The sequence below is a fragment of the Erigeron canadensis genome, chromosome 7 (assembly GCF_010389155.1).
Source record: "Erigeron canadensis isolate Cc75 chromosome 7, C_canadensis_v1, whole genome shotgun sequence".
NCBI lineage: Eukaryota > Viridiplantae > Streptophyta > Magnoliopsida > Asterales > Asteraceae > Erigeron > Erigeron canadensis.
The window spans coordinates 3,896,105-3,911,963 of NC_057767.1; the positions used below are offsets into that span (position 1 = coordinate 3,896,105).

Genomic DNA, 15,859 nt, shown 5'->3' on the forward strand with positions numbered 1-15,859 from the left:
GGGTCGAATTGTTGTTTTCGAAATGTGATATCACGATACAAAGAGATATCCGGTTATTGATTTCTTACCCTTGTAACTTGAAATTCCCCAAATACCCGTCAAACTCATTGTATTTTGAAGATATGTTTTAGTTTGCCGACAACCTTCCATTCTTCCTTGGACAAGTCATACCGATATGTACAGAATTATTATGGACAGTTAGCTATAGCATCCGTATGTGTAGTAGTAGTGATAAATCATTTTACAGCTGCAAATTTTAACTTACCCGATGATTGGCCTTTAGAGCATCGATTGAACTCCTTGATATATGACTAACAAGCTCATCCTCCATTTCAAAATGCCTCCCAAACATTATTTGATGCTCTTCAGCATTGCTTCCCGTTATCTGTCATTGTTAAATAACTAGTATCAGTCACAAAAGTCATGAGATTGTAATTAAAAAATACTCCATTTTATGGATCTCTTTCAAGCTCAGCTTGGGCAGGTCAGTGAAGGGGTAAAAAGGGTATCTTAGTGTGGCTGGGAAATAAAATTTTCTTTTTGAATTTTAACTTTGTACTTGATAAATATGTTTACAAACTTGAGGTTACAGAAACTATACTACTATTACAATAATAAGAATATTAATGTAACAATTTATAGTGTTTAGCTTTGGGTGACCTTCAACCCGAGTGGTACCCATTTGGTCAATTTTCATTTTAAAATAGAAAAAGAAGACACTGAGACGAGATCAAGGTTCATACTTTTATAGCCACATTCTGTCCTTTCTTCGCATAGTCGACTGGCTTGTGGTTCTTTTCAATGGAAGATATCCGACCAATATCAATGAACTCCCTCTGAGGAATGCAAATTGGAGTTCCAATCTGTACATACAGAATGAAAACGCAGGTTAGCAGAGCAATCTTACAATAAGATTGCAGTAATAATAAAAGAAAAAAAAATATATACCTTAAGAATGCCCTCGATAACATCCACACCAAGAATCAATGGGTCCTTCTTGTTGAACACGCAGTTTGGCACAATCTGAAGCACGCAGGGAAACACCACAGCATCTTCTCTCTTCTTTTCTTCTTTAAGATTATCATCGATATAAGCCTTGAATGGATCAAATAAATGGTATATAACGTCAGATCTGAAAATCTTTACACCAACATAAGCTGCATGCTCCTGGGCCTCTTTCGTCACTTTGACGTTAAAAGCTAGGATTATTGTACACTTTTTGGCCTTCATGAGATGTTTCTTATGCAGGGGACCTAAGCCTATACCACAAACAGGGATGTTTACTGCTGGAGTTCTTAAAAACTCTAGTATTGCTTCTAAGGATCCATGATTCGAGGCTTAAATGTAACCCCCCCCCCCCCCCCCCCCCCCCTTCAAAGCTCTTATCTATCATACTCCTTGCATTATCCTTCATACTGTCCATCACCAAGACTTTGACTTGTTGCACATCATCATCTTCCCCAACCACATAAAGGGCGGTTCCCGCCACAACATGCTCCAAATTCTGTTATTCAAGGAAAAAAATATCACTATAAGATGTTAACGTACAAATGAAACAATAAAAAAGCTGGTGACATAAAGATAACAAGTAGTTAGTGTTTATATAACTAAAACAGAGGTCAAAAAATGGGTCATTTTCAGTAATGATTCACACAAGATGGGGAACTTAGTTGTCTGTCGTCAATCAAAAAAAGTTTTTGGATCCAAAAACACATATGTATTCAACAAATAATACTAGTAGTTTAATTCAGTAGAGCTAGGTTGTACACGACTTGGGCAAAGTTCAAACCAGTTTGGCCCATTTAACCATTGATTTCTAACATTGCAGATATGAAGTTTAAAATCAAGCAAACAACCTAATTCATAAGTACACATACTGGTCGCTTGTAATTAATTCAAAACACATGTCAACTTTTGTTTCTAACATTGATTTTCAAAAATATGAACATCACCTGTGCAGCTTTGATTTCTTTGTGATGAATGTAGGCTCCCTGAATAGAAAATGAACAAAAAGACTCGTCAACATTAAAATGTCTAGATAAGATGGACAAATGCTACAGGCAAGCAATGGTCGCCGATGACACAAACAACAATTAATACCGAAAGAACCAGAGAAATCCTCCTCACCTTTTCCTTCACTGGATGGGGAGTTAGCAATGAACGGATTGTAGTGTGAATTGGTCCCTGCACAGCAAAGGCATATATTTAAATGTACCAAAAGATTGAAGTACCAAAAAAGTACTGTACTTTCCTGAAATCCACAAACAACAATCTCATCTCCTTCATGAAGAACACCATTAACCAATACCACGTCGATGGTTGTTCCCAGGCCTTCTATGAACTCAACCTCCAACACCGTACACTAAAAGAGGAGGATCAAAATCATAAACTCATATATATAGTAGGTAGTCAAGATCAAGACGTGGGGAATTAATTAGGAGATGCATATGTACCTGAATGTCACTGATGTTGAATGTCTTTCAATCATTGTCTTCTGAGCCCACTGGACAACCAGTAACAGCATTTCTGGTATGCCTTCGCTGCTTTTTAACAAAAACAGACATGTTTAAACTCAAAAGGCTAGGTGTGTGTTGCATCATATCATATATATATTTAGATCACCGGGAAAGAGAGGTACGTACCTGATAGCGCTAGTAGGCACGATGCTGTAGGTTTCCCCCCTATCTTTGTTCTCGTTGTACAGTTCCGTATTCATCCCTTGCTCCTTAAATTGTGTGATTATCTATAAGTTAAAAAAGGCACACATTAATCATGACAAAACTGACCTACGTAATTGAAAGTATTAGAAACAAATACGAGTATATTTCATCAGGAAATTTAGAACGAATTGAGACCTACGTACCTGAGTGACCCTGTGATTGAATTCAAGTAGGACATGCTCTGACTGTTGCTTCATGGCCTTCCCAATTGGTGCGTTTCGACATGTTTTCCAGCCATATAATCTGTCTACCTGCACACACACACGATCAATAAAATGTACAAAAAATCAGACAAACTAGAGAGAAACAATTAATGAAAGAATTGATCAGTCAGTCAGTCCCAACTGACCTTATTCAATGCGACGAAAAACGGGGTGTTGTGCATTCTCAATAGGTTTAGTGATTCAATGGTTTGTGGTTGTAAGCCATGCATAATGTCAACAACCCAAATGGCAATATCACATAAGCCAGAACCCCGAGACCTTAATTTCTTGAAAGCCTCTTGCCCAGGTGTGTCAATAACCAATAGACCCGGCACGTTGAGCAATGCATCCGCTTTCAAGTCTTTTGTTCTGTCACATATATCCTCAGCAGGAATGTAAGTAGCCCCAATGTGTTGGGTAAGCCCTCCAGCCTCACTTTCCTGAACATTAGTCTTTCGAATACAATCCAGCAACTTGGTCTTCCCGCTATCAACGTGACCCAATATACAGCAAACTGGAGACCGCAGTTCACCGCCGCCTTCTTCCTTTTTACCCTTTGCATCAACCACTGTCACAGGTGGACTTTTCATCTTACCCTCCTCGAGAATTTGACAGACCCCGGTTTCAGCACTACTCTCCTTTTTAACTGCAGGTTCGGGTTTAGTTTCAGGTTCCTCGTTGTCATCCCAATCCCATTCATCATCATCTGACTCATAGTATTCTTTCTTGACATTATTCTCTTCAACTGTAGGAGAAGCCGCCTCTGTTTTCTCCTCCTCCACAACTACCATTAACTTCTCATCATTGTCAGCCTTCTTGGAAGCGTTTTCTTGTTTAAGTGACTTTGGCTTTTTTGACGTGTACTTAGGCCGTTGTTTTGGGATGTTTGCCAGATCAGTTGGTTGATGATGATCAGGCAATAAGTCGCCACAACGGCCTGAAGCTGCTAACTTTTCAAGAATCTGTTTCCTCATTAGTTCCATTCGTTTGGCTTCTACCTTCTGCTTAGCTGTCAAAAGCCTCCCTTCTTGTTTCTTCTTCAACAACTTTTCCTTTTTCTGCCGTTTCTTCTCTTCAGCGATCTGATCAAGTTCTTGTTGCCGTAACCTCTCTTCTTCCTCCTTCTTTAGCCTCTCTTCTTCTTCCCTAATCTGCTTTTCCTCTGCTTCTTTTATCCTCGCAAGTCTTTCTTGTAGTATCTCTCTGGTAACTACTCTTCCTACCCACTTACCCATCGATATATACATAGATATATATATATATACACGAAAAGATCGAATATATGAAACGAACCCTTGTTGTATTTGTATATCCTAGGCTCTATTAACAAACCCACCCTCACGATTCAAGGTTGTGCAAGATTTCGGAGGATTTAGGCCCTTCATCTGATCAGATTGAGAGGTTGAAATCGGAAAAATTATCACTGGAGTTTAAGGTGTCTGAGTTGGAGGTGAAGTTGAATGGTTTAACTACAAAGCTCGAGGCTGCCCGTGGAAGCGTTCGTTCAAAAGGGGATGAGATCAATGTGTTGAAGGAAGAATTATCTGCCAAAAATGCTATGTTGGAGGATGATCGCTCTGCTCTTGCGGATCTGAAGGGGAGGTATAGGCAGCTTGTTACCGAGGTGATCCCGCATATCTGCAAGTCTCTTTTGAATGGCCCTGAGGTTGGTATGAGGATCTCAAGGTTATGTAATGCGAATAGGGTGGATGTTGAATCGGAGCTGATCCGTGTTCTTGTTGCGGAGAGTAGCATAACCCTTGATGGTTATGAGCTTGTGAGGGATACCGTGGGTCCTTTTGAAGAAAGCTATGAGTGAGCGGGAAGATATCCACTCGCGGTATCTATGTGCTCTTTCCTCAGATCCTGATGCTTCCCCTTCTCAACTGATGCAGACCCCTAATGCATAGGTTGATTTTGTTGTTTGAACTTTGTTATCCATTCTCCTATTTACAGGATATTTACGCTACTTTGGTCGCTTTGTTTATTTTTTGCTCATGTGAATCTTTTTCCTCTTCTTTGATGACTCTAATTAGTAACCGTCTTCTAGGAATATAGCCGTTATTTGGATTATCTAATGGCGTCTGCCTTTTCTAAGATGCTAATCATGCTATCTATTGGCTTTTGCCTTTGTAAGACTATTCCGCGAGGCTAGAATTTACACAAGATTTTCCTCATTGACCTGTTGTCGCCAAGGCTTTATCTGTGATATAAATGGGCTTTTATCTTAATTAAGATTTATCCACGGTGTCGTTTGGATTTTATAGTGTCTTATGACAGTCGCCTAATGACGTTATTGTCTCGTAGCAGTTGTCTTATGACGTTTTTGCTTTATGGAAGCGTTATCGGGCATCCCCTCAACTTCTCATAAAGTCTTTTATACATGTATAGTTTACGAGTGCGTTTTATATTTTGATCAATCTCCGAAAGCTTTTATTTTCGTAAAAATAATTGGCAGAGGGACACTACATAGTAAGGTCCCAAACTGCTTCCCCGTTGGTCCGGAATCTTCTATGTTTTGCTTACGGAGCGAGCAATTCCATGGGTACGGCTGTGTTAGCCTTTTCGTTGGTTGGTGCTGCTCCGTATTCTTCCCAGGTAGGGATCCTACGCTGGAGGTCGGGTGATTGAAGTCTTATCCATGAATCGCCCTGTTGTATTGCCTGTAGCACTTTTCCTGATAGTCAACCTGGCAATTCCGTGGATTATGGCCTCCGTCCGTCCCCTTTTGGCAAATTCTCGTCGCGGGCAATTCCTCCCATATGATGGGGATTTGCGCCTGCGGGGGGTTTTCCAGTGGGTTCCTTATCCTTGCTTTTGACCTGTTGGAGGTTTCGACACGATTTCGTGTCGTGCCCGTAATCTTTGTGAAATGCGCAATATTTTTCCGGGTTCCTTTTTCGGGTCGTTAACCTGGGTGGAGCCGGAAACAATTGCGCTACCTTTTCCGTTGCGAGGATATCCTTTGGTGATCTCGTTAGATTTAACAATATTATTTTCTTGCCTTCCTTTGTTGCGCCTTCCCACCATAGATTTTTGGTGGGGCCCTCATTTTCACTGTCCGTTGGATCTCTCTTCTTTTTTTCTGAAAGATGTTCCGTCCCGGTTATTCCTTTGGTGTCAATCCAGATGTGAGCCTTTATTATGAGTTCATCGTATGTTTTGGGCAGGGGGGTTTGTCATTAGATGTTCGACTAGCCCAGGTTCGTCCTAGTGATGGTACTATTGGTGGTGATGGCGGTGTCAAGTGGTGTAGGTTGATGTAATTGTGATAGTGGAAATTTTTAGAAGATAAGGGCTTAAAGTGTTAATTCTTAAAATAAATGTTTAGAGTGTAAATTATAATTCATTAGGGGCAAAACATAAAAAGTCAAGGGTAATTTTGGTAATTCAAAGGTAGAATTACCTAAAATAAAAAGAGGCAATTTCCTTTATAAGGGAGTAAAGATAAAGATAAGTTAGTACATGTATTATAACGGTATCCGAATGGTTGCCTCTTTTTTAGGAGATAGATGATTCTCACGATGGAAAGGATCCGTGGTTGATTCAGTCATTAGTGTGTTCCTAACACAAAATGTTTTGGACCATCTTTCAAGGTAAACTCAAAGTGTTGTCAAAGGTGACAATTTCAACTCATTCGCTTATGAACAGTTTGATTCAGGTTATTCTTTAATTAATCTAGGCCAGATGGGTCGGGTGGGTCAAATGATATTAGTACCTACAAAATAACGGGTCAAACTGATCAAAAGTTTTAATATATCCTCCCAAATCATCCTCCTAACGACAATATCATGACACATGCCAAAATCAAGAGATGTGATAACGAAAGAAAATAAGTGGACTACACATGTCAAATAGTTGTGATGTTAGGGGGATTATTTGGATGATCTATTAGGAGGAAATACCAGAGTTTTTAGTTTGTATAACCTACTAAATCATTACAATCAATAACTTATTTTACTATCATAACAATATTGTTAATAAAAACAAAAATGCACAAAAAAATGCTTGCAAGTCTTGAGCTACAATAGATGACCATTTTTGACATATTACCTGATCTACCCAATTTGCAACCTCTAATATGTAATTTGACTAGCTTGAGAATAGTGAAAACCAATATCTAATTCATTCCCATTGTCTACAGTTCGGCCTTCATGTCTCTTGCCGCAAAGTTCTCCTTTAAGTCAACATGCACCAACGAAATACCCAGCCAAGATGGCACACGTGCATTAGTTGAAGAGTCGACTCAAGCAGTTCTACCAAGTGATACCATGATGATAACTCATAATAAAATTGGAAGGCAGCGTGCATTTAACCTAAGCTCCTTTGCACCCTGTGAATCATATGAGCACACAAGGCATCGTAACACTTCACAAAATCGGCTGCATATCAGCACAACAGGACATCAGATGAAGTGATTTTGTCACAAGATATCCTTGACTCATCGACAATCCGAACTGTTGAGGAAATTAGATCTAGCTCGGGGTCAAATTCAGAAGCAGAAGATCAAACAGTGGAGTTTGAAACCATCAAAGTGCCCAGCCTAGTAAAGCCCCTGCAGCCAGACAGGATTAGCGTGTTCAAAGAACTTTCTAGTCATGTCAGCCAAACACCACCCGTAAATGATAGGTCACAATACATGCATCATTTACTGAAAACGCCAAAGCAAAATCCAACTAGTGGAGATGATATAACTATGAGCTTGCAAAATGCGGGTTCCCCAGGTTTTGGGTTGTTAAGAGAGAACATGTGGTCACTCAAGTCAGGAACTACTGACATATATGATACAAGTTATTTATCTTGTCAACAAAATAATATGTCAAGGCCCCAAGTACAGCCACAAGGCCCACAATACGATTTCCTTAGCAATCATCAAAATAACTTCCTGCGAGAGTCTCATACGGTTGGAGTTCAACGTTTAAAAGTAAATAACCAACCACCAGATAAAGTAAAAGGTGCCCAAAAACAAGACTCCTGTAGCGAGAACAGGGTGACTACAATAGATAAGCAGAACTGTGTTGAAGCAAGCTCAAAGAAGCAGGACAACGATTTCCATGATCCGTTAGACAAAAATATGTCTAATGGAAAAAAGGGAAATGCTGAAGATGAAAAAGATGAAAAAAAGAAGGCATTTGATTGGGATAGCTTGAGAAAGGATGTGTATTGAATTGTGAAAAAAGAGAACGGAGCAAAGATGCGAAAGACTCCCTTGACTACGAAGCATTGAGAAGTGCACATTTAAGCGAGATTTCAGATGCTATAAGAGAACGTGGAATGAACAACATGCTGGCGCCTGGCTGATATAATAAAAGGTGGCTTTTTAATCATATGATCTATATCTTTCATCAATGAGCTAAAAAATAGGAGAACTACAATTAGTACGACAACTACTACTAGTATCACTTCACTGTTATTATTATGATTCTAGTATCAAAATTATTATTATTATTATTATGATTATAACTATTATACTCCATATTATCATTAGTATCATCATTGTTATTGCTAACCATCTCCAAGGTAGCCTAGTGGTAATGTGGCCCGAAAGTCTTGGAAGAGACCCGGGTTGAAAACCTCCTAGGTGAAGACCTTGAGATAGAAATGAAAGAGTCCAAATATGACCACATTAATACCGGGTAGGCCTCGTAGATCAGATCCAAAGACTTAACTCTCCTTGGATGGCCTGAAAATGGACCCCTCACACTTTTCTGTTAATTATTATTGTTATTACTGTTCTTGTTATTGTTATTTGATGCCCTTGAAGTTGTTATTCATTATATTGTTATTTACATGCAGGACTTTCTTGACCGGCTGGTAAGAGACCATGGGTGTATTGACCTAGAGTGGCTGCGAGATGCACCACCAGACAAAGCAAGGTATGCTGGTTAACTTACAAATGTGTGTGTGTGTGTGTGTATCTATGTATCAACTTGCATATCATATACATGTTAAAATCAATATTGATATACTGTTTTACAGGGATTAGTTGCTAAGTATTCAAGGATTGGGGCAGAAAAGTGTGGAGTGTGTGCGTCTATTAACGCTTCACCATCTTGCTTTCCCGGTATGTCAATTGTAAAACAATGAATATATACAATAATTACAGATAGGAAGAGATAATATGAAAATGTATTTTTTTAGGTTGACACAAATGTTGGGAGAATAGCAGTTAGACTGGGGTGGGTCCCTCTCCAACCGCTACCTGAATCACTCCAATTGCATCTCGTGGAGATGTAAGTAATATACAAACATCATTCTTTTACTTTTTTTTTTACATAGAGTGGCTGATTTGTCTTTCTAAACAGGTACCCAGTGTTAGAGTCAATTCAGAAATATCTCTGGCCTAGACTGTGCAAGCTGGATCAGTTGACATTGTAAACTTCACTAACTTCATAATCGTTCATATTGACAGAAACTTTACTTTTTAGCTTTACGTATATGTTTTACATGGTGCTAGCCATTATGAACCATTAATGGGTCAATTTGGGCGATGTTTTATCTCAATTAAGGCAAATCTAAAACTTAACTTAACAGGGAACTGGGGAAGAATCAAATGAGTCAAATAGATCATAAAGGCCGAGTCACCAAATGTCTAGTACTAGTGTATATGGACCCCGGATCGTCTTATTCGAAGTTTCAAACACCAAGATTATTAGTGTAATACCATTGTTTCTAAAAAATTGAACAAAAAATATTCAGTAAACCAATTTACCATAGAGATTAGAGTTACTAGTTTTACTGATCAAATTATGGTTGATGCCAGTTATGTGGAAATTTACTATAAAGTGAATACCAAGTCTTCAGTATCTTAACTACTTCAAATTTATGCAGGTTTTTTGCACGGAAAGTAAGCCAAACTGTAATGCATGTCCTATGAGAGCAGAGTGCCGACACTTTGCAAGTACTTTTGCAAGTTATGTCAACTTTGTTAATGAATAATACACATGCATAGATAGACACCATATATATGGACATAAAAAACAAGAATATATGTGTGTGTGTGTGTGTGTGTTTGCGTTTAGACACAATGAGCATACATAACTGCAAAGGAAGTAGCAACCATAAATACTATAGTATATACGTGCCTACAGGAAAAACGTAGTGAACATTTACTTACAAGTGATTGTAATATAAGCAATATATGTATGCTACAGTGCATGCCTTGCCTTGCCAGGACCAGAAGAGAAGAGAATGGTGGTTTCAGATGCACCATATGCAACACATACAACCCCTCCCGTGATCAGTAGGCCAATGCCATTACCTCCAGCAGAGAATAACTACAGTAAAGATGCACAGTTTTGCGTGAACCAATAACTGAAGAACCAAAAACACCAGAGCCTGAAACTGCTGAGTTATCAATAAGTGACATTGAGGATCAATACTACGATGACAATGATGACATCCCAACTATCAAACTTGACATGAATGAATTCACCATGAACTTACAAAAAATGCAAGATATAGCATGGAAATTCAAGGAGATATGTCCAAAGCATTAGTTGCATTGAATCCACAAGCTGCCTCCATACCTACACCCAAATTGAAAAATGTTAGTCGACTGTGGACTGAACTTCAAGTGTAAGTTTCAAGATTCTCTTTAACAGGTTAGGTTGACCCAAAAAACTTTATCAAAGAGAATTAGTGTTGTAAAATATGATTGCAAAAGATGTAGCATTTCATACATGACTTAACTTTAAAAATTATACAGTAACGCCATACCTCTATAATTATTTTAGTAAGATACAAAAAAGCCCTTCGGGGATACCAGTAAAAATGTACAATACTTCTGAAATAAAATCTGGTGCTAGCAAATAGCAATCACAGTACAGTAACGATATCTCTCAAATCTAACATTAGACAGATCCCAGAGATGCTTTCAATTGCTCAGACGCTACATTGATATATTCGCTGTGCATATTGTATATTTTGTATTCAAGGAGCTTTGAAATAAGCTCAAACAAATCTTTGAAAGTTCATTGTGAAAGGTATAGAACATGCAGAGTTCAACATTTCATAAAAAGTGATTCGGCTACACCACCCCGGGTACATAACCTTCATCAAACAGATGTTCTGTCAATCTGTTTAATACTTCAGATACAAAATGCCCTTCAGAACCGGCATCCTGGACCGAAGAAAACAAATATGTCTTGTTCATCAACTCAATCCAACAATGTCCGCTGTCCTTTTTCAACACCCTCTCTTTCATGAGTTTCCTAACTTTAGCTATTTCATTCCACATTTTTGACTCTGCATAAATATTAGACAACATAATATGGGCCGAAACATCATCTGGATCAATACTAAGTATTTTCTCAGCAGCATATTTTCCCAAGTCAAAATCTTTGTTTGTTTTGCATCCTGATAAAAGACACCTCCAAACCACCTTATCAGGTTTCCCGGGAAAACTTACTATAAAATCAAAAGCTAATTTTGTTAACCCTTTACGCGAAAAAAGATTCACCATACACGCCAAGTGATCAGTTCTTGGGGTTATACCATAATCTTTTGTCATAGAACTAAAGTGGTGCAACCCTTCTTCTAAAAGTCCCGAATGACCACAAGCAGATAAAACGCCGATGAATGTAATGTCATTAGGTTTTACTCCCGAATCTAACATCATATTGTATATTTCTAAAGCTTTTTCACCATGACCATGATGGGCGTATCCCACGAGCATTGTATTCCAAGAAATGATGTTTTTGAAATGAAAATTATCAAAAACAATACGAGCATTTGATAATCGTCCACACTTTGCATACATATCGATAAGTGCACTACCAACCACAACGTTTGAGTCAACTACGAGTTTGATGATGCAACAATGAGTTTGTTTACCCCACTCGATAGCAGGTAGATCGCCACATATGTTCAAAATGCTTGAATATGAGTATAGATTAAGCTCAAAGCCTTTTGATAACATTTCATGCAGAAAGTCAACAGCTTTTTCATAACAGCCCGAATTTATATGTCCAGAAATAAGTGCATTCCATGTGACAACATCGTGTTCATTCATCTCTTCAAAAACCTTCAGAGCTTCTGCGAAAAGGGCGGATTTAAAGTAGAAGTCCATAACCGAGTTCCCTATAACTGTAAAAGATATATATCCAAGTTTTATAATTAACGAGTGAAGTTGTTTCCCTGTCTCAATTTCATTTGGATCAATGAAAGCTCCAAAAATAGTAGCCAGGGTTCTTTCATTTGGTGTATCAGCCGAAGCAAGCAATTTTTGGAAAAGATTAATGGCTTCCTTACTTTTTCCATATTGAACATAACCCCAAAGCAAAGAAGTCCAGGCAGTCAAATGGGGCTCGTTTACCTCACTAAACGCTCGTTGAGCCGAGTCCAGGTCACCACATTTTGCATACAGATTGACCAAGCCAGTCACAACAAACGGGTCGATTCGGGTTCCACATTTTAAGGCATATGAATGTACTTGCATACCAACCTCCATATTCTCTTCACTCGCACATGCACCTAACACACATGCACAAGCGAATTCATTAACCTTAACCGCAGCCTTATGCGATCTCGAGAAAATCTTCAACCCTTCAACATTTTCTCCACACTGGCACGCACACGAAACAAGTGAAGTCCAAGAGACGTCATTCGGTTCCAAAATTCCATCAAAAACCGACACTGCATCCTTTAGCATCCCACATTTCCCATAAAAGTTAACCAAAGAATTCTCCACAAAACTATTTAACTTCTCTTCAAACCTAATAATCCTAGCATGAACTTGTTTACCAATTCTCAAAACCCCTAAGTTAGAACACGCGGATAACGCGCTTACATAAGTATACTGATTGGGTACAAAACCATCAACCACCATTAATCTAAAACAATCTAAAGCCTCAACAGACATATCCAGTTGAGAATAAGCCGAAATTAACGTTGTCCAAGAAATAACGTTTCGTTGAGGCATTTCATCAAACAGTTGGCGGGCATCTTTAATATGATTGGTTTTACAGTACATTGTGATCAAATGGTTATGGGTATAAACATCTGGGGTTGCCCAAGATTTGATAAGCATGGCGTGGACTGCTTTGCCTTTGGGGGCTGAACCAGTGCTAGTGAAATTTCGAATAAGATGAACTAAATTCATTGGGGTGTATTTGTATCCTTTGCTGAGCCTGGAATGTGAATGAACTAGTAAGAACACAAATATACGAATGACTAAGCGAGAAATTAAAGATACGCCATGCTCAAATCGTCAGTGACTTCTTAAGTTTTGGATCAGTTAAATAGTTAGCGGAAATAGGTTTTGTGAAACATAACATTTAGAGTGTATTTTTTAGTTTTATTGGTAAGAGATAAGAAAATAAAGGGTAATAAACTTTTAGGGGCGTTTGGTTATAGGAAACACCTATGTTTTAATCATAGATTTCTAAGAATGTTTTCTAAGAAAATAAAAAAACAAGGTTTTCTATTTTTCCATAGAAAACTTGAAAACACCTTTTTCTTGTTTTCTATTTTCCATTTTCATTTTCCAATTCATTCCACCCTCTCCCCTCACAACTCTAACATGTTTTCTAGTTTTCTAATTAGTATGCGTTTTCAAAATTTTTATTTGTTTTCTAGAAAACAAAAACCCCTTTTATTTTCTAGAAAAATTAAAAATGAAAAACTAGAAAACATTTTCTACAACCAAACACGCTCTTAGTTTTTGTATTCTTAAGTTTTTGTTTTAAAAGAAAGGGAAAAATATGATGTTTTGATCTCAAAACTTTCTTGCCACTTTTGGCAAGATTTGGAAGGAAAAGTGGTGAAATTATTATTATACCCCTCAAACTTATATAAAGGTTTTAATTACTACAAGGCTATAAATGTAAAAATGTATCTTTTTATCCTTTCTTTTCCTTCCCTTCTAACTCAAGAATACATTTAACTATCAACTTTCTTTTCTTTTCTTTCAACCCGAGAATGCCTCTTTTTTATGTAATTATCTATCCTTTTTTCCCCTATCCAATCTTCTCATTTTTTTTCTTTTAATAAAAACTTGAGAATACAATAGTTAAGATTATATCATTAAGATATTACTCCTAGTTTGTTTATTGTAACAAGCACTTGTATAGCATCGGTTTTTAAACATAACATCTATCTATACTTATATACTTTTATATAAAAATTATACTTCTATGTTGAAAAATTTACAATTTTGGGACATGCAAAATTACTATTTTACCCTTAATTAATTAACTTACACAATCATTTCATAATCTAAAAAAGATATATTCACTATCCCTAAAAATCAAATATCTTTGTATCAATTGCCTACACCACTTAACGTCGATGCTATCACCATCTGTCAACGCCACTACATCGCAACTAATGTCGTCGCCACCGCATTGCGCGGGTACCATGCTCGTTTAGTTTAAGATACTAGAAGCATAATAATTACGAACATTAGGTAAACAAAAACCTTGGTTCAGAAATATAAAAGTGAGCTTTAAACGTTGCTAATTCTCATAGTTCGTACCTAGTAATTTGATAGTCAACGTTTATTGGTGGCAAGGGTGCTTGTCTCTATAAATAAAATAGAAGGGAAGAATATAAACAATAACCGTTGTAGCACAATTAACCCTTTATTATGATAATTATGTCGACTGTAAATATATACTTTTGGAGATTTGTTTTTTCCACTAAATATGATCGCCATTATCTATACTATATTATAAAGCAGATTTTCTTTAAATTTTCAATATTGATTTTAAGTATTTCCCCAAAATGTCCCTCTTATCTATTCTATATTTATCTAAAATAACTATAATACCCTTTCTCTTTTCTCAAATCTCAACCAATCATCTTTTTTCTCTCTCCTCCATAAATCATTTATTCCTCCAATTCATTCAAAATCTTTTATCTCAAAAATCGTACATCGATAAATTATAAAAATTGTATGGGTGTTCTGAAAATTTCATGCTCTTTCATTAGAGATGTCATTCGATATACTTTCGAGAAATTTTTAAATTCGAGGACGGAGCCCGTACGGCTAAGGCATTTGACTATCATATGTTTGGTACATGTGAATGGTAGAGAATGGAATTAAAATAGAGAATGGAATAGAGAAAGATAGAATGATTCTTTTGTTTGGTATAACTAGAGAATCAATATTAGAAATTAAGATAGAATGATTCTTTTGTTTGGTATAACTAGAGAATCAATATTAGAAATAATGAGGTTAATCACTTCTCTTGTTTGGTAATGTTATTAAGTGGAATGGAAATACCTTTTTAATATGCATTTGTATACATTTTATTATCTTTAATATTTATTTATTTTTATTTATCTATTATTAACTTATTCTGAAAGGTTTGTAAAAGACTTTTAACCAACAATTTTGACACATTATATCATCATCTTCATGAATTTGAATCTGCACGTATAAAGTTGATGAGAACAAAAATCAAACATTAGCAGTCCTCATAAAATCAAGTTATTTACATTTGCTGCATCCATATTTTGATTATATTATAATTTGTTTTCCTTTGTTTGGGTATTTTTTTAATACCTTTTTCTCATGAACTTTTTTTAACGAAATTAGTTTTAAGTTTTAACCTTCTTTTTGAATCATATTTTACAAGTTAGCATTTTGACTCCATAACACCATAACTAAGAATCCGATTGGAATAAGAAAGAATATCTTTCATATGCTTTAAAGCGTGCTACTTTCAAAAATAACAAGAACAAACAAATCCAACGACTATGATATGCAATTTATTAATCAAAAGGCACATGTTATTATAATCGTAAATCAACTAACGATCCAAATATCTCATTGAAATCAGTTAGAAATGAAAAAATGGATTAAATCAAATAACAAAAAAAATGCATTACGTTAATAAAAGTTTAAAACAAGTGCAAATTATTAGAAAAAACATGAAAAGGGGAAAATAAACCAAAGAGGCAGATGGGTGACGAGAGCAGAAAAAGATGAAA

General features: G+C 36.8%; 1 protein-coding gene and 2 pseudogenes across 1 annotated transcript; 1 reads left to right on the top strand and 2 right to left on the bottom strand.

Annotated features, from left to right (window-relative positions):
• Window positions 1-256: 256 nt before the first annotated feature.
• LOC122606588 lies at window positions 257-4,206 on the bottom strand (annotated as a pseudogene).
• A 1,258-nt stretch (window positions 4,207-5,464) lies between these two features.
• Window positions 5,465-10,505, top strand: LOC122608769 (annotated as a pseudogene).
• On the bottom strand, window positions 6,924-13,109 carry LOC122606583 (pentatricopeptide repeat-containing protein At2g27610-like). Its single transcript, XM_043779423.1, has 4 exons — window positions 10,643-13,109; window positions 10,370-10,452; window positions 10,041-10,270; window positions 6,924-7,478 (listed from the first exon to the last, which is right to left on the bottom strand). Exon 1 carries the CDS (start codon window positions 13,023-13,025, stop codon window positions 10,953-10,955), a length of 2,073 nt encoding a protein of 690 aa, XP_043635358.1. The 5' UTR covers window positions 13,026-13,109; the 3' UTR covers window positions 6,924-7,478; window positions 10,041-10,270; window positions 10,370-10,452; window positions 10,643-10,952.
• Between the last annotated feature and the right edge of the window lie 2,750 nt (window positions 13,110-15,859).